This window comes from Neodiprion lecontei, chromosome 6 (assembly GCF_021901455.1).
Source record: "Neodiprion lecontei isolate iyNeoLeco1 chromosome 6, iyNeoLeco1.1, whole genome shotgun sequence".
NCBI classification, from domain to species: Eukaryota; Metazoa; Arthropoda; class Insecta; order Hymenoptera; family Diprionidae; genus Neodiprion; species Neodiprion lecontei.
In genome coordinates, this window is record NC_060265.1 from 4,729,728 (window position 1) to 4,748,028 (window position 18,301).

At 46.0% G+C, this 18,301-nt stretch overlaps 1 protein-coding gene across 5 annotated transcripts in view; it reads left to right on the plus strand.

Annotated features, from left to right (window-relative positions):
* Positions 1-18,301, plus strand: part of LOC107224631 (teneurin-m) — a 342,331-nt gene that overhangs the window by 216,000 nt on the left and 108,030 nt on the right. The window contains exon 1 of one of the 5 annotated variants that reach the window (XM_046742617.1): positions 10,483-11,196. The exons of the other annotated variants lie outside the window; for them this stretch is intronic. Within the exon in view, the coding sequence (XP_046598573.1) occupies positions 11,184-11,196 (13 nt within the window). The 5' untranslated portion in view covers positions 10,483-11,183. Of the gene's footprint in view, positions 1-10,482; positions 11,197-18,301 lie in introns of those variants that run through there. 5 annotated transcript variants of the gene reach the window in all.

The following is an 18,301-nucleotide window of genomic DNA, read 5'->3' on the forward strand; positions in this document are numbered from 1 at the left end:
ACAATGTACATACATCCAGTACATCACAGCGTGGAATACATAAACAGCGTTGTATAATAACAAACAAAATCCACCACAGAGTGAACAACCAGCTGGCTGCTAGCGCTTGTGCAGGGAAACAGTGGCGCGGTGAGGAAACTGGTTAGGAGGATATAGAACGGCGAAAGTTTGCTTTACGAGCGAAATGGAACTTACATCCCTCGAGAGACAGAGATAGGAACGCGTAGGGGATACTCTATACCTGTATATAAAACTGGAAAGAGGAATGCACCGTACAGATAGTCAATTTTCACTCGAGTTATTGGTGGAGGTGCTGTAAATCTCGCGAGTGAATTTTGTAGCAAACAAGTTTTTCTTCCGGCTAAAAAGAATGAAAAAAAAAAAAAATTAAAAAAAACACGAAAAGCGAAAAAGGAAAATGAGAAAATTGTTATAACTATATTGATCGATGCATCGGGTGTGGAAAATTAATATATACACATTATCATCTTATTCTCATATACAAGTGAACTGGGAAAATAATGAGAAATTTCCAGGGAAAAAATCCGACTAATAACAATGTCGCATTAACAATCTGCCTTCTCCCCTAATCCAAGCCCGTGACATATTGCACGAGGAAGATAAAAAGGCGAGCTGTTAAGCAGCCCGCAAAAACATCTTTTGCTCGGCATCGTACAATGCAGAAAAATGAATTTAAACGTCATTCTTCCCGTCCAAGGTGCAGGTGGGAGGAATCAAAGACGCGTCGTCGCTAATTAACGACCCGCGGTTCGATGTTCGATCCTGTTAAACTCTTTCAGGATCGATCCAGACGTGCAGCTGGATCATTTGTCGCGGCGAGTCGTCTGGGTGCGAACAAACGGACGGTTAAAAGAACGATTTCCGGTAAATCCAAGGGCCGCAGGAACGGGTTTACCCGTGTAAACGAGACGCCGAGCTCTTCCTTAATTCAAAGGGATAGGGTCGACCCTATTGAGACGCGTCTATGTTCCCCGGACGTGAAACTGAATTCTTGAACACAACCCCGCCACGCGGTGCGCGTCGTGGGCGCGGGAGATCGAGGCGAGAGGGTTAAGCCGAGTCACCTGTAGATCATGAATGTAAATTATCGTGAAATCGGGGCGCTTTATCTCGAACTACGAGCTTGAATTCAAAACAGGACCTCCGGCACTCGGGGCTTTGTTCGTACACCCGCGGCGATCTTCGAGTGTCCGTCGGCGGTGCGACCGCGATCGGATCAGGGTGGTGGGTCACCTCTCCCGAAAAACCTGGACTCGATCAGCGCCGACGAGTCGCCCTATTCCGCCTAGCGCGATGTTCACCTCGCGTGTACAAAGCCGAGATAAGATCACCAATTATTCGTACGGCGATGGGGTTTTCGTCCTGGCAAAGCCGAGGCGAGGCCTGTCAATTACCTGACTCCGGCCGCTACGAGAGCATGAGAAATGATCCTGCATGGATCTCCGAGAGTCCGGTGCGTCCGACGTCGTCGTCGTCGTCGTCCTGACGGCGGGAAAGGATCCAAGGGGTCGAACCGCGTAGCAGCCGCCCTTGAAAATCGCACCCTGTTAGAAAAGTCGTCCCGCTAATCACCTTGAGAACCGAGAGTCAGTGAACGCGGGTTAGGACGGACCGTCCTCGTCGACTCGTCAGAGTGTGTATAATTCCGTCTGCACACACGGCTTCGCGGTGTCCTCGGCGCCCTTTCCGCCTCCGCGTCGCCAACCCCACGTTGACGCCGGGCCGCAGAAGCCGGCCGCAACCGCCAAACATTTACATTTCTTGTTACCGTCGGGTCGGAGGGTGGTAGCGGGGTGGCTGGCTCTATCCCTAACCCGGGTGAAAATGTCCCTCGGAAAATACGCTTCGTCGATTTATCGAAACGCAGAGTGTGCTTGCGGATTAGCATATCGTACTCGCGTTTGCTTTATGTATATCCCATTTATTGTTGAATATAAACCCGCGGGGATCGTCTACGCCTATAATGGGTAATTCAGGGGTCTATTTATTGCTGGATTTCTGGTCATCACCCATTCCAACGAATCCGAGGAACTAGCCAATGTTGAGTATAAATCTTTGAATATGATCGTGCCAAAAACTCCGCAGCCTTGACAACCCGTCGATTCGTTGCGCGTTGCGCGAGCTTCCGAGCTTTCCCTGGATTCTCTCTCCCTCTCTCTCTCTCTCTCTCTCTCTCTCTCTGTGCACGTTTAGTTTGTTAACGGCACTGCGGTGACGCCGAGCCTGGCCGCAGTCGGTGCTGATTGCTGATTATTCACAGACGCTAAAATATACACGGAGGGTACCAGCCGTCTGTCAGACCGACGGCCAAAGCAGGATATGCGCACCCGTGACTGATACCGGTTTCGCATAATATACGCTACAGCGACTGGATTTTCTTTCTTCTTCAATCAAAGTGAGAATGCAATTGGGACCAGTTACATGTCACCGTTATTGATAGTTCAAGCATTACAGCGAAAGAATGATGAAATGTTGTCGCAATTCTTTCGATGCTTCGATTTTGACACATGCATGAACATCGGCAGAAATAAAAATACCTCTTAATATTTTTAACTGCTAATCGCGGCAGCAGTACGGTATAAAAATATGTTAAATGGTGAGAAAGGATCAAGGAGAGAATTATAGGGAAATACGTAGGTGATTGTTGGTACAAAGTTGTGTTGAAATAAGTATCATTATTGGAGAAATGAGCTGACGAATTTTGTTGAATTCTCATCGACTAACAGCGTGCGCTGAGAAAAATCAGAAGATTGCCATCACTAATTCCTCCCGTGGCTCCCCAGAGATACTAATTTAGCGTTGGAGTGGTGAATTAATAGGCCTATGCAGCTGAGGGTCCTAAAAGTCGTAGAGCTGCATTCTAGAAATGTTCTCTAGGATCGTTGCGTCGGTCTTTTTGAAAAAACACCTAAATGCAGATACCGGTTGTTATTTTTGTCTAATTTTCTTCTCCCGGTTTTCTCCGTGATCCGAGAAAGCGTGAAAGAATAGCCGTGGGTGATTTGGGTGTGGGACGAAGCGTTTTTTAAAGCGTTTTCCAAACGTATTCAAGCTACTCGGAATCGTGATCATCGATGGCTAATTACTATTCCTTATCCGTATCGCGATTTGCATTTACCGGTAGTTAAGAAGGGAGATTCGTAGATGAATATTGTTAATCTTGCTTCGTTACCGGTTCGTAAATAAGAAGCTACACGGTTTAAAAGGAAGGCTGCTCCCGCCTGCAGCCAGTGACTAATTTTATTTATCTCAAAGACAAACGCAGCTACAAGCAACGCTCGCTTCCTTGCCTTGTACCGAAATTTTTGACAAGTCGGAAGGTTTAGGTGAAAGGTTCCCCTGAAGCAGCAATGAACACGACTCTTCTCCGACTTGGGTTTCACCGCTGATCATTAAGTCGGAAATACGCTCGAACTACAAAATGAAATTTTTCTTCCTGCTTTTCTTTCCACCAAAATACACGGACAATGAGAATCGAAGCCCACTAATTAACTGCCTTGTGGTCAATGAAACCGTCTAACGAAGCAATGTTTTTTTCTGTTTCAGGTAAGTGTCTACATCCTGCGTATTTGCCTAGGATTTTTCACTAGGAAAAATATGGAGAGATGTACGATGTGACGTGGTGGTAAGCGGATCAACCTTATTTTCGATCTATTGACCGAATCGGTGACGGGCGGATGGATCTGATAGAAAATAAAAGATGCACCTTGACGGAAAAATCAGAGAATAACTGCGAGGAATCTCTCGGATCAATTTATAAATCCCTTAAGACGCACGTCGGACTTTATAAGTGCTACGAAAACAACCCCTAATCGCGTGATATCCGCCTATCGGGGGATCGGTATCATAGGATCAGAAATAATGTAGTAAATTATGGTAATTTGTGATATGAAAATTCTGCAGGAGAGAGAGTTTCAGGATTTCACGAAGAATTACTTGTTATTCGTTAATACTCGGTGATTGAAATTCAATAACCATTTACATTTCCACCAAGAATATGTCGGTTCACTTAGTTATACATACAACGCTACGCAGAATTTAAATATTAATTTTAATTCATCAGAAGTTATGAAAATAATGAGAACAAATATTCATGCAAAGCTACAAGAAGGCGAGTTGAGCATCAATGAGTATCGGAATCGATTGCCAAATTAATATACACAGGATCGACGAATCAGCAATGTAAATGAAATTTGTGAAAGATGCAATTTAATTTTATTTAATTTCGTGTAGCTATAGCAAGGATTCTTAAATTTCAAATACTACAACGATTGTGACAGCAATATTTCTTCTACGATAACTCGAGTCTTAGTTTTATCGTCCAATTACACCCGATAATGCGGTAAAATAATTTAATGAAAGATGGCAAAAAACATTCATCGATCTTTCGATCATCGAACAAAAGCTGAAGTACTTTGTTGCGACTGCGCGTACAAAAAAAAATGATCTGCCGGGAAATGAAGGAGGAGGGGAAGCGAAGGGTGGTCAATGCAAGGGTCCTTCAATGGTCGTAAAAAATGAAAACGATTGGAAAAAGTGGCGAGGTAGGGAAATAACGCTTCTTGGAACGTGTGCGTGTGGGTGAAGCGTTTACCTGAATATAAGTATTACGTGCGTACACACAGACAATGAGCATAGCGGATGGGAAAGGCCGAGGCATGCATTATTCAGCATAGTATCCAGCCAGCCTCCCTGCCCCACGCAGAGTCCCCCCTTTCCCCCCCTAATCTCCCCCCTCATCGCCTCGCGGTGTCGCCGTCTTCCCTGCGGTCGTTGTCGTACCTACGTCGCCTCTCCCGCGAGATTTACCCACTACACCAATTTGTACTCGACAATCAGATCTATTTGTTAAAGAGCTCCTCAGTCCAAACCGCCTGTGCATCCTTCCCTCCCTCCAATTCTCTTCGGATTCCATCCTCCTTCGTCGAGAGGCCCTGATTTTTCAACCCCCGTTCAGTCTCGCGGTCCCGCTGCAGCCCCCCCACCCCCACCCCCTTCTAAGACGTCGTTAGTTAAGTGGATTTCGCGAAGAGAACTTTAAACATATATATACATGTGTCTGTATGTATGTAACTGCACACAGACGCGGTCGACTGACCGACGAGCCGAGGTGATGTGGAACTGGGTGGTTAAATCGCCGCTCGAATCGATCCCCTGCAACAACCATCCTCGTAAAATGCCGCCCCAAGTCTATAAGGAACGCAGAAATACTCTCAAATGGATACGCGATGCGCGGAACTGATGAAAATCCTCGAGTAATCTCCAAATAATGGCTCGCTTTTTCCCGGGCAAAAAAATAAAAATAAATGAAAAAGAAAAAAGTACCCATACACCGCGTGTACGAATGTAGTATACAATGTATTCGTTCGATATAGCGGAAGGCAAGCGGAAAGCCGTTTTTCCCCTTCTCTTCCTCCTCCATCTTTCTCCTCCACAACTACGTTATAACTTGAATGATTAATCCTTTTTCTCCGGTTGTTTTTATCCATTTTTTCATTCGTTTTCTTTTTTTACGTCTCAAATGCACGTACATATTTACACCTATATATGTACTTACAGCGTATCTTGGCAAATTCCGTTTAGACTTTTGCCTACAGCTTTGCGATGAATCATTGGAGTCTTACCCGATATTGACTGCCCTTTAAAATAGACTGAGATTTTTTTTTTGTTTTTTTTTATCCACTCTTTCGAGAGACCGGAGAAAAGGGAGCCGAGTCGTTCGAGACGGGTCGGCGACTGGGTTACTTGGTATTCCAGAGAAACTTCGAGGATGCCCTGGCACAGGCCAACTATCCGACGCCACCCGCGCCAGTCCCTCGACTAACTGAGTTTATTTCACCCTTCACCAAACAAATATTTGCGATAACTTAAAACGAAACCTAGACTCGCAATTTCCAAAAGTTCTCTGCGGTGTACGGAAAGATAGAAAAAGAAAGAAGAAGAGGAGTAGGACGAGGAGGAGGAGGAGGAGAAGGAGAAATAGAAAAACAACCAGCAACAACAAAAAAAAAAAAAAAGATGTGGGGGTAAACAAAAAAATCACCTCAACAAATTGCGAGAGCAACTTACGTATAGCTGACTACCCGCGCGTTTCTCTTCGAGTAGAAATCTCTTCACTGGATGTATCGTTTCGGTCCGTTGGTAACCTCGAGTCAAACTTCTTTCGCACGTAGGTATCATGTCTGCAATCTGCTCGGTAAACAGGCGGGCAACCCCTGCAGTGTTCCGTTTCGTATCTAGTTTGCCCTGAATCGATCAACAAATATCGCGGCGAGGAAAGGGATGAAGCGACGATGTTGAGATGGGAGTTTTTCATCGGGTTGCAGTAGTTCTAAGAGACTTTTCGGAGTTGGGGAAAAAATGGAGAAGGCAAGAATACGGTTCTCGAATCACGACGACTTCCGGATGCTACTAAACACGCGCAACGGCAGTATCCAAGCACGTTTTCAAAGTGTATCTTAGGGCCTTTGGCGCGGTGGGTTCTCAGGGAGGTTGGATGGTAGTTGCAGCTAGAGGAGAGGCGAGCGAACGAGGCACTAGTTATTGCATCCGCAGCTCTCCCGCTGTGTGTGCTTACCTAGTTAGTAGTTTTTAATTAGCATGTATTTACGTAATTTCAAACCCACTTAGCAAGTAACTGGGTGGCGAAGCCGGAGAAAGAGAGACGGAGCCTAGCTCGCTCGCTCTAAACCAAGCTGCGATAAACATTCAAGTTTGCTCAACTTCCAGAGTCTCTTCGAGGATCCGGCACCCTCAACCTACCACCCTTACCTCTCTATATCTACTGCACATCTTTCCACCAGCCAGCCGACTCGCCTCGCCGCGATCAGGGTATCCGAACTTTCCAAGTACTTTCGGCTTAAAGCGCTGCTCCCCGCACTTCGGTAAACGAGAACGCGAAATGGGTCTAGGCCCAGGTATAGGTACGTTATTCCGGAGAGGCGGACTCGGTTCCCGTTGAAAATACCAAATTCCGACACTATCGGCGAGTCCGATATTAACCCTCCCTTTCCCTCGAACCTTGTGTTAAACTTTCTTATAGTTTTTTACCAGTTCTTGCGGAATGGGAGGGTGATCTGTACCCTGGAGAGGTTTTCCTCGTTGGAATAAGGAGACGCCGAGCGAAGTAAGCCCGGGCCTCCTTTTACCTCGCGCTTTTTTCAACCGTACCTTGAGATGCGCGTAGAACGGATTACCTGGGAAAAAAGGGCTGTGCTGCTCTGAAACTGGAGAAATGCCGGGCCCGGGGAAGAAAAATGTCCAGCCAATTCTGTTACCGATTTTCCGTTCTCAAGTAATTCTTATTTCTCGTTTTATCTGGAACCAGTAGTAGCGAATCACCTTGTGCGACGTTTGAAGTTCAGGGAATAATTTGCACCTACATTATATGCGTGGGTATAACGAGAAGAGAAGCGAAGTGAAGAGAGGAGAGGAACGATACGGCTTTTATTTAACGGAAGAGCCGACGGTATTATTTGATGACTGCATGTTGGGTATGGTAAGTAAACGCGGGCTCGCTAAGTGGCTCTGCCAACCAACTGTAGTTATACCATACGTATATGTATACACCAAGCTTCGCAGGCACGCAGCTTTCCCATAGTCATTAAACACCGAGTTAGTACGGTGCACCGACTCGTAAGACTAACGTCTGACCGTGATAAGGGGAACCGGCCAGAAACCGACGGACGAGCGAGAGAGATAGAGATAGAGTAAGGGAGAAGGATAGACGCAGACAGAGCGAGATGGCCTGACCAATTCTATATCGAGTGGGTACCTCATCAAACGAAACGCTGTGGCGTTCAGCTTGCAGGGCCTGAAAGCTCTGAAATTACGCATTCGGTTCAATTGAAGAGCGATAGTGAACGGGATCGCTTTTAGTTGATTCGTTCGCATATATATATGTGAAATGGGCCCGGTTTTTCACAAAACTTGTAAAGATGAAACTGTCGAGACTTCGAGCTACTCGTTATTTGTAAAATTGATAAGCGAAGTTACGGATACTCTGAACGATTCGGCGAACAACCGATGAATGAGAACGTTTCACGGACTCATGGACATGAGTAAGCGGATGGCTGTGTGATAATTTTTGATAAAGTTGACGACCGGAAGTACGGTCGACAGAGATACGCTTTTTCGGTTCGATAAAGAAGGTGAATGTTGGTTGAATCATAAATTCATCTCTCCTGCGGCGGTTACCTCAGTTCGAGGAATTCCAGTACGTTCCAGCTGTCTCTCTCATCGCTCATTCATCCTCTCAATTTCCGTCCCTCTCGGCAAGCCTGTTTCCCTTCCCGGGTTCTTCGGTTGTCGTCTGCATTTGTTCCTCAGTGGATATTCCGTTTTATCGAACGGGGAAGAAAACGGGGGCGCGGGCGCTCCGCTCCCTCGTATTATTTCTGGCTGGTTAGAAACGTACGAAAGAGTAGCGCGCGTTCCGCGTGCAAAGACCCTTTGCAGCGAGGCGGATACCTGTGTAATATAAGGTACGTCAAGACCGACTTCTACCCTCCGCCCCTCAACGTCCGATAGATCGTTTTATTCCGCGTCTCGAATTTCAGGCGTTATTATTCACCCTTCCACGCACCCTCCCGCACCTACGGAACCCGCAGCCTTCCGAGAACCCTCTAAAAGCAGTTCTATCCTCAACCTATCCGCACTTACTCACCGAGCGGCTCCGAATTTTCAACCCATCGTCGTTCCGAGCCGACGGCGAAGATGCTGCGCGCTCAAGTTTTTCAACGAACGGTAAAACCCGCGTAGAAATTGTTCCACGTCACAGAGATACGCGTAATTTTTTCCACCGTCTAGCCCGGGACGAACAATGTCCTTTGTTTCTTTCCAAATTGATTCCACAGGGTGGAATTCAGGGTCCGGTTCGAGGTGGGCATGGAGGAAAGGAGCTTTCCGAGCCGAAGGTCTCTAACGTCGTTGGCGTGAGCCGCGCCCTTTTTCAGGGTCGTTACTAGGATCCTGGCACTGGCGGAGAACCTGCATCCTCGCTATACTTCTGATAATCACGGGTGATCTCGACGATCAGGAGTCACGAGTCCCTGCGGACGACGTCGACTGAGCGAGGAATCCAATCGGGGGCCTCATCTCACCTGTCACATTTGTAACACAGAGCCGCAGGCACCTGAGAGCCTGATTACGTCCGACTCTAATATTCACCCGTTTGTTTATCTGATCGCTTCTGTAACGACCTACACTTGACGCGGTGAGCTGCTACCGGTCCTCGTCGTCATAATAAGCAATCCGAACGATAGATTCAGGCCCCGTTCTCCGGCCCTCGTCACCCAACGTGAACCTCTGGGGTGGATGATCGACCGAAGGTGACGGAGGATCGCCCTCGGGTGTCGAATCTATCGATATAGACCCGGGTTCCACGAGATTCCGAGATCGTAGTTAACCGCAGCGAACGTGCGACGCCGAATGAATCACGTGAACCAATTAGGGATCAGTCCGGGGACACGAGGTGACGCGACGCCTTCTGATACAGGGAAAAAGTCTGTTCATTCTGTTCGGAGAATAAGACCAGGAAAGTAAAGACGTTATCTGTTCGTATCGGTTGCCAAGTGATTTTTAATGATTCCTTTTAAACGTCAGCATTTCTCAGGGCGTCTCACCAGTGAAGGGTATTTCTATTGTATGGTTACTTGAACTTTTCCCCCCCCCCCGACATATGTAGGTATCTAGAGCAAATTATTTTCTACTTTGTTTATTAGATCGTTTCAAAATCATTGAGTTAAGCATGGTGGACTATTCTGATGTTGAGCGACGAACTCTTTACCGGTTTCGTTTAAGTTACCGTTCGATACTTTCAAACTGGCACGCGGAATCTATCGATGACGTTTACCTGGCTACATACATGATACGAGTAGTAAAAGAAGTGGGAATTTAACCGAAGGATTCTTCCGCTCTAACCAATATCGAAACGTAACTTGAAACGAGCTACGTTATCTCCGTCTCTGAGAATTTTACCCCTCCGCTAAGAGGAAGGTGAAGTAAAAAATTGTCAGAAATTGTTGTTACCATATCAAAGGAAACTGGGAATCGACCAGGCCTAGTTCATGTCAGAGATGAACGTCTGGAGGAGTACGTGCGGTGGGGTATAAATCGAATATAAAAGTTTAGGAATTTATTTGGAACGCAGTGCATGCCCGTTAGTGGGAATTCGAATCTTTGACAGGAAGTCTTAGCCCGGAGGTTCGTCTCTCAGGGGTGAGCCACCAGAGCGGGCGGAGGCCTTGGGGGTGTAGAACGACGATTTAGGGGTTGAAAGGGGGGGGGGGGGGGGGCGGGGGTGACGGCGACGTCGACGGTGGCCGCAACAGCGGCAGCAGCGACGGCGCACGGCGGCCATGTTAAGTGGCGCATGCGCCAATGTGGTGTTCAGCTGTGAGTCGGGTCGAATGCGAAGGCAGACCTCAGTACACCGCCTGCTGCCCGAGGGCAACGTCCGTCGTGTCGCAAGCTCGTTGAGAGAGAGAGAGAGAAGAAGAAATAAGGAAACAATATAAAAAAGAGGGAAGCAAAAAAGCACCACCCTTAACGCAAGCTTTACAATCATCGGCGCGCAGTGCTTCGAATTTCCGTAAATACGCGGAAGAAAGACTCGTTCGTCGCCTTGTTCCTCTAGTTTGTTGTTTGTTATTTTTTTTTTTTTTTTTACTTTTTATTTGGTTTTTCTCCGATAAACCAACCGCCGTTGTCGTACTTCTGGAACAACGAAGAATTATCGCCGTCGCTAATTGTGCCGCTAAACGGAATCGAAACTCGGACAAATTTCCGCGTCTCGCGCAACGGGGGAAGTTTTTACTTTTTTCTCCTTTCGACGCTTTTTCGGGTCCCGATACCTTTAAATCCGAGATCGCAAGTTCGGAAACAGTGAACCGCAACAGTGCTCGGCTGGATTCTGTGCCACGGAAATAGTGCCCCTGGGATGATGGTTGTTTGCCACCCCTATTGTTGCTGATACATAAATATACTTCCTGTTCAACGGTTTTTTTTTTTTTTTGTTGTGCTTTTCTTTCACACTCGTCGTCGTTCGTCGTTATCAACAGTGGCTCTGAAGCGGGCAATCATGATGGTGCTGATCTAAGTGTCGTTAAGTGGTTTTGTGCAATGAAAACTCGTCGAGACACCCCAACCTTAGCAGTGGACCAATGTACCAACCAGGTGCGTATTTTCTCCTGCGCCGCGCCCTTGCTACGCCCTATTTCTCTCTCATTTCTCGCTTAACCCTTGTCTTTCTACCTGCTAGCTTCACCCACCATCCGAACAAGACTTCTCCCTTCATTCGTCTCTGTTATTAGGGACCACCCGCCGCCTCCCCGAGACCCGGTAATCCCCGAATTAATACCTTCTTGTCTTACGCGAGTTCTAAGGGCGGTAATTATTGCCTGTCTTTTATTTTTCTTCATATTTTCTTTTCACCCTTCCTTTCATTTTCACCCTCTCGAGTTTCCTTGCTCAGAAGTTCAACTTACGTATCGCAGAAACTTACGACCTGCTGGTAATTCTCTCGTGGCTCGAGTGCATATAATAATAATTGCCTACTCGAAATGTATTTTTCGAATCGGTGGACCGGATGGAAGGGATGCAGCGAATACCTTCCATTCGACTACCCAGTCACAACCACTTGACGGACTTTTACCCGCACTGGAACTCGAACACTTTCCCTTCGACCTTCTTTTTGCTCTTCGATATAAATTAGCATTCAATGAGTGCTGCTCCGGCTCCCATATATAATGCACGTGCACTCGTTCCTCAGTGCTTGGATACACGTGACCTATGCCTTAGGTGGACGTCCGGTGCAGACCGACTCCAAAAATACACGCGTACTCTACGCTAATAAAGCAAGTAACGCGCTATTGAAGCGGCAGTAGCTGCAGTTGCGGGCTTAATGTAGCAGCCGGGTGTGGGTACACAGAAAAGAAAGATCAGAAATAGAGAGGGATACGTAAAAAAATAAACGATCGGTGTACCCGAAACGTTATTATACCTATACGTACGTATACGTGCTGTTGAAGAATTTTAATGAAAACAAATGCAGCTTGTATCTTTCCCCGACACAATGAAACACCCACTGTGCTTTCAGCTTCCCCTCCGACTAACTCCAAAGGGTTGCGATACCGAAATAGTAACGCGAAAATGACACGTGGACGAAACGGCTCAGAGAAAAATAAGGAGCGGCAAAGAGAGAAAGAATTTTTCAACGTCGTCGAGTTTCTGGATCGATGTGCTAAAAAACGGTTGATTTCTTGCATTTGTCTCCTTCGTTCTAATTTAGAGATAACTTTTTACCCATTTTCATATCCGGTATCGATCAAATCCCGAATGAACTGTAAGCGTGGTCCGTTTTTTCAACGATTGCGTTATTACATGGGTGGAAAAATTGTGATTGATATATTGAAAGGGTAAATATTGGAGTCGCATAGGTTATTAGAATCGATATTGCGTGCAGGGAATATGGGTAGATACTTATAATTTACGACGGGGTATACGAAGCGAAGTCGGGGGGTTGACTTCGTAAAGCAATCAATTACGTACAGCTGACAGTTAAACGTTGGTTCGTAAGTACGATCAACCGGTAACAAGATTGAATTTGGTTGGGTCACCTATTAAAAATACTTAACTCAATGTGCTTTGTTAACCGGGTTCAATGACACGATCAGACACGAATCGCGACTCTATGTAAATAATCTCGCCCGCTTCACCCCCGACTACCTTCTCATTCAACAATGCAAATCTAGCCGCCTCGACTGCTTTCGAACAAACAAAAACTTAACAATACAATTTGCAGACTGTGCAAGCTCGCTACTGTTGTTTTTTTTTTTTTTTTTTGCTCTGCGAACTGTCTACAGAAATGTTCATTAATTCTTTGCGCTTTCGGCTAACTTGTTTTCTATACGAAAAAAAATGTGAGCACGATTCTGTACAAATTATGTGACAATGACTGGCGATACAGCCGACGTGAGAGATTTGAACTCATTATCACGTAATTCGTATCGAGTCGAACTCGCATTTTATTTCGGACCGAAAACAAATTAGCCAAAAGCCGAAGGTCTTAATGAACATTACTGTACGGCATGTATTATTCGGTAGAAATCACACCCTGTATACGGAAAAAGAATCGTGATTAAAAATAACTAATCTCCACATATATCTTGCCAATTTTGTGCCGAAGCTCAGGCAATTTCCCCACGATTTTCTTGCGACGTATTAGAGGATTATAATTCATCCAGCTGCACTTGAACGTTACGTTTTGCGAATAAGTTGTCGTTCTCCTCGTCGGAAAACGCTGCAGCTACGTGGATGCCTCGCTACACTTATTTGCAGTGCAACTTAGGAGTGCCGCACTGCATTGTGCCGTTTTAAATCAGCGCACTGGCCAAGTTCCAAGTTTTGGCTAGAAGTTAATAACCGAGCTGAGAGCTTCGAGACACTTCTTTTCATTATTTCAATTTTTGTTACTCTCGTCTTTTTCCCCGCGATACGAGTGTTAGTTTTTTTTTTTTTTTGGATGGGTCCACCCGCGGGTACTCAGAGTGTTAATTTCTTTTCCCTCCATGCTTAAGTTACAAATCCGTGATAAAAATAGTGGTGGCAAAAAATAATATGACCATGTATCTGCAACTGTAAGAACAGTAACCCTTTATTTCTCTCTTCGTATCGTTTTAACTTCCGCGCATAGCGCTACGTGCTCGTAAATGTAAATACAGGTCTTGGTTTGGACGTGAACTTATATCAAGCAGCGAAGTTAATTTGTCCACACTGCGCAAAGTAATAGAAATGTACGAATTCACATCTGAGAATCGATAAAGCGCACGACGTGTATAACTTTGAATGCAAAACTGACTGAATTGTGAAGCTAAAATTGGGGCGACGGAGGGATTATTGATTATGCCGATCGGCTGAATTAGGTACTTGTTGTGGTTTTGGGAGAAGCTTATATAACTAGCTATTGCTTCACCGCTCGATTCTGTTCCCTGAAAGTTGACCGATTCTTCTTAAACTAATCAGAAACTCGGCAAATGTATAACGGTGACGATATAATGTAACGAAAAAGAGAAAAAAGTTTTTGATTAATTTTCCTTTGACAAACTCGCTCGCGTGCCCCAAATTTCGCCAACTTTTCATTCTTCGGAAAATATTGTATAAGGCTTTGCGCGCCTGGCGTGATAATATATAACAACAAAACATCGTTCGTTAGGTGATTCCGAGCATTGATTTACCGTAACAACGGACGCGGATCAAAAGATGATCTATGAGCTCGAAAAAATACCGTATTGCCGATTTTCGCTGAGAACGTAACTCGATCCTTTTCCTTAAAAACCGAACCTGCTTGTCTTGATCGATGTTATAGCTGCTCGGATCGATATGTAATCATCGTAACACAATGAAGCCCTCGTCTGACGTAAAGTGAAACGGTGAAGCGGCAGAAAAGACACCCGGTATCTCGGAGCTGCGGATCCCTGCAGATTCTCCCCCTTCGGAGGAAGCAACTCTCTTTGTTTCTACGCTTTCTAATTTGTTAAAAGCTCGGAATAGGAGCCAAGAGAACCTAACGCCGCGACACCGAGAGAGAAGCTCGCAGCGCCAGCTGGTAAAGTCGCGGAAAATTTTTCGTCTACACTCCGCAAATGATCCAGCAGCTGATACCGGGTCCGAAATAAGTTACATCATCACTCCGTGCTTGTTCTGTTCAATTTTCCAACGAATCGTCTTCTCTGTTTTGAAATGAATTCCCGCAAGTAGTTATGCCGCAAATGTCGTCGAACAATGCTCCACGCAAGATTCTTTAAACAAAAAGTAACCATTGCTGCTGAAGCTTCCAGTGCCGTTAAAGGATTCTCCACGTAACTCCATGAACCAGCAACTTTCGGTCGCTGTATAATCCCTTCGCATCACCCAACCGGAAAACGCGCATCTCCTCATTTAACTACTCCGTCAGCCCAATTTCGATTTAGTTCTTAGATCCGAAGGCGAGCGATCTGGGTTGCACAAAGCTTTGCCTAAATCTCACTCCGAGTTCAGACGACCATCCCGTAGCAGGGGAAACCCCGTACTGTTCGGTTCAGCGCGGTTCTAACCGCGCCCTTACTCCGTGTCGTTCCGTGATAGAGCTGATAGGCATTATCGAGGCCGTGGAGGTCGGATGTCACGTGGCTCAGAGGCTGACCTGTAGTGGCGGCGAAGACCAGAGCTTGACATGCCAGGGCGCACCGCGCAGCTTGAGCTTGCAACGCTGTGCTCGCTGCAAGCTGCATCTCGGCCTTGCGCAGCCCTCTGCGTCCCGCGGGAGTGTAAAAGAGAGGAAAGGCAGCCCCTCTCTCTGTCTGCGCAGCGTGGTGAAGTGACCACGGCATGCATGGGGGACGCGGAGCGAACGGAGATTGTAACGTAATACGAGCGTCGCGGCGATCCGAGTATATAAGCTTCCTTTCACCGGGTCTTGCGACGTCTTCTCTCCTCCCGTTCTGTTCTGTTTCCTCCCGGATCGTTCGAGCTCATCATATACCGCAGCAGCCGTTTCGATCCGTCAGTCAGAGTTAATCCCGAAACCCGTACCTGGCAAACGTTATCGAACTATCGGACCGGATTTAACGAATCGTCGATTAATTACGACGGTACCCAGACTGCCCTGATTTTTATCACCCAAGGCACTCCGAGTCGGTATATCCACCCTATTTTACTGCGATCCTCGATGACTCGCGTCCGTTAATTCATGAACTCGTTTCTCCGTGCTTTATGCGGCTCATTCAATCGGTCGCTACTAAAGCCGTCTACAACGGAGATGCCGATAAGCGCGGTATGTACTGGATTCCGAACGGAAATCTGGGATCGCCCTTATTATTGATTAACGCAACCGCTGATGCAGCGTCGCATTTGGTCCGCTTACCGAGATCAAGACCTTGACTTCGCGTTATCATCTGTACGCTCTAATTTACACACTCGATCCCGAATTGAATGGAAAATAGGCTATCGCAATTAGCGCAACGATTCACAGCTATTCTTTGAAGAGTTCGTGTTGCAGAGGGATTTATTGCACGGTAGCTTGACGGAAGAATTTGCGATACGCGTCTATGCTAATACCGTCAATAACATACAGCTGAGTGAGACATTCCTTTTTGGACAGTGGCGGAATGGAATGCATATTTTATACCCCGAACATGTTGTTTCGGAACATCGACCGACTTAATACGAAAATTCTCTGCTTTTATATTGCATTGCAGAGTAAAAAAAAGGGAAATACCGAAGAAAAAAGAACCGTGAAAAAGATCGAAGAGATGCACCCAGATCACCCGATGATCTCGATTCTATAATTGAGCAGTGCAAGGGTTGAGATTATTGTTCGGGGTAGTTTTGTTGTAAGCGCAATGCGATATTCAAAGCCTGGCGTGATTAGGACGAGATTAATCCCTCCTCGTTGAATCGTAAATCCCTAAACCGGAAATAGTAGACTCTCGGCGAAGAGAGGAGAGGGGAAAAGGGGTTGGACGGCGCGATAACCACGCGAGGGAAGTTTATACGGTGCAGACAAAGGAGAAGAGAAACCACAAAATTGCTAATCTGGCTTCAATAAAGAGCCGGTTAATTAGGATACGAAATGCCCGTATATTTATACTATATATATATATATATATCTGCGCCTACATGTCGTGTTTTGCGAGAAGCGACGTATACACCCGCCCTAATTGAAATTTGGCAACCCCATCTGCATATTCCTACGGCACGAATTCTCGGCGAGAGACGACCCGCATGCGGCGTTGGATGCTCTTGGACAAGAAACTCGACATTTGATTGAGACAAGTATTTATTCGGAATTTAAAAACGACTCGGAACTTCATAAAGTTCGGCCGGACATTAATTGCCGACTTATGACTGATTCATGGGGATGGCAGGTGTGCGAATCGATAGCGGACTACGGGAAGTTGAGAAGGGTGAAACTATTATCCCATGAAGAGTGACGAGATGATGAATAATGCATGCAGGCTGCAAGTTGTTGAGTAAAGAGCCGACACATACTCGCGCGAATGTTCCTGCACTCGGCGGTCATGAAACCGAACCAAAGTCGTTTGAAATCCCGCGAGATGATCCAGATTTAAAGAGCAGATATCTGCAAGACCCGTTCGATCATGACGATCAATTTTTCCGTCGTCATTCCCGCGTTTAATCGCTGGTTTTAACTCAGAAAGTACAGATTTGATACGATGATCTTCCAATAAGTAAATTGAGTCTTTTGGAAATGTGATAAAATTCCGCGAAAGGCAATAAAGATGTACGAATTGAAATACTAAAAATGATCACCACCTTATACGCGGTTTCTAATTACGAAATTTTTTTTATCGCGACGCTGATTATTCTGTAGGTATACGTATGCATAACAGGGGAAAAGTTGTAATCCGGGTAGTAAAAGAACGAAAACAAGCACGATTTCCCGCTGCTGCGGTCGCTTTTAGTTTGGGAAACGGATTTGCCTATCTGCGGAAGCACACGTATGTATAAAAGTGATACACATTTACGGCCACATGCGTGCACGGCTTTTGTGGATGGATTAATTTTTCCAACGGATGAACGGAAGAAAAAGGGTGAGAATGAAATTGAAAATTGCCACCCGTTTGCTTCGTACGCGTCAGAGGAGATGATGGCCGAGCGTAAAAGAAGGATCGACAGTTTTTACCCCGGTTCGTTGTTTCGAGGTTCGTCTGATGTGGTGCAAGAGAATTTTTCTCCCGCTAACTCTGCTGTTCGCAATTACTCTCATTTCTATCAATTAAACCTGCCACAACGTGACGTTTCGGTTCATTGACGGAGTTGATATTATCCGTGCGAATTCTCCCGTCTAAAGGGAAAATACTACAAAAACCGAGGTAGTACCTACGCTTCGCAAAACTGCAAGGTAAAAGTGGACTTTGAATGTTGTTCAAGGAACTAATCAAAGATTTCTGCGGAAACCTAAAAGAAAAGAAAAATAACAACCGTTGCTGCGAGTACTTATCGGTCTGTTTCGAATCGCGGATGACGTCTGATTCGTCGAGCCATTCGTACCGAACGATGAGAGGGTAGATACGGTAGATTCTTGACGGACGTTTGATCCGACCGAGCAGCGGTTCATTGTCGTCGCTACTTACAAGTATTAAGTGGCTCAATCTCTTGTTTGCGATTGTCGGGGTGCGGAGGGAATTGATTTGGTCCGTTGGCCAGGGGCGAGATTGGAGGGTCGGAGGATCGTTGGGTTTCAGGGAGAGCCCCCGATGTTCGTTAGTGACTTTATAAT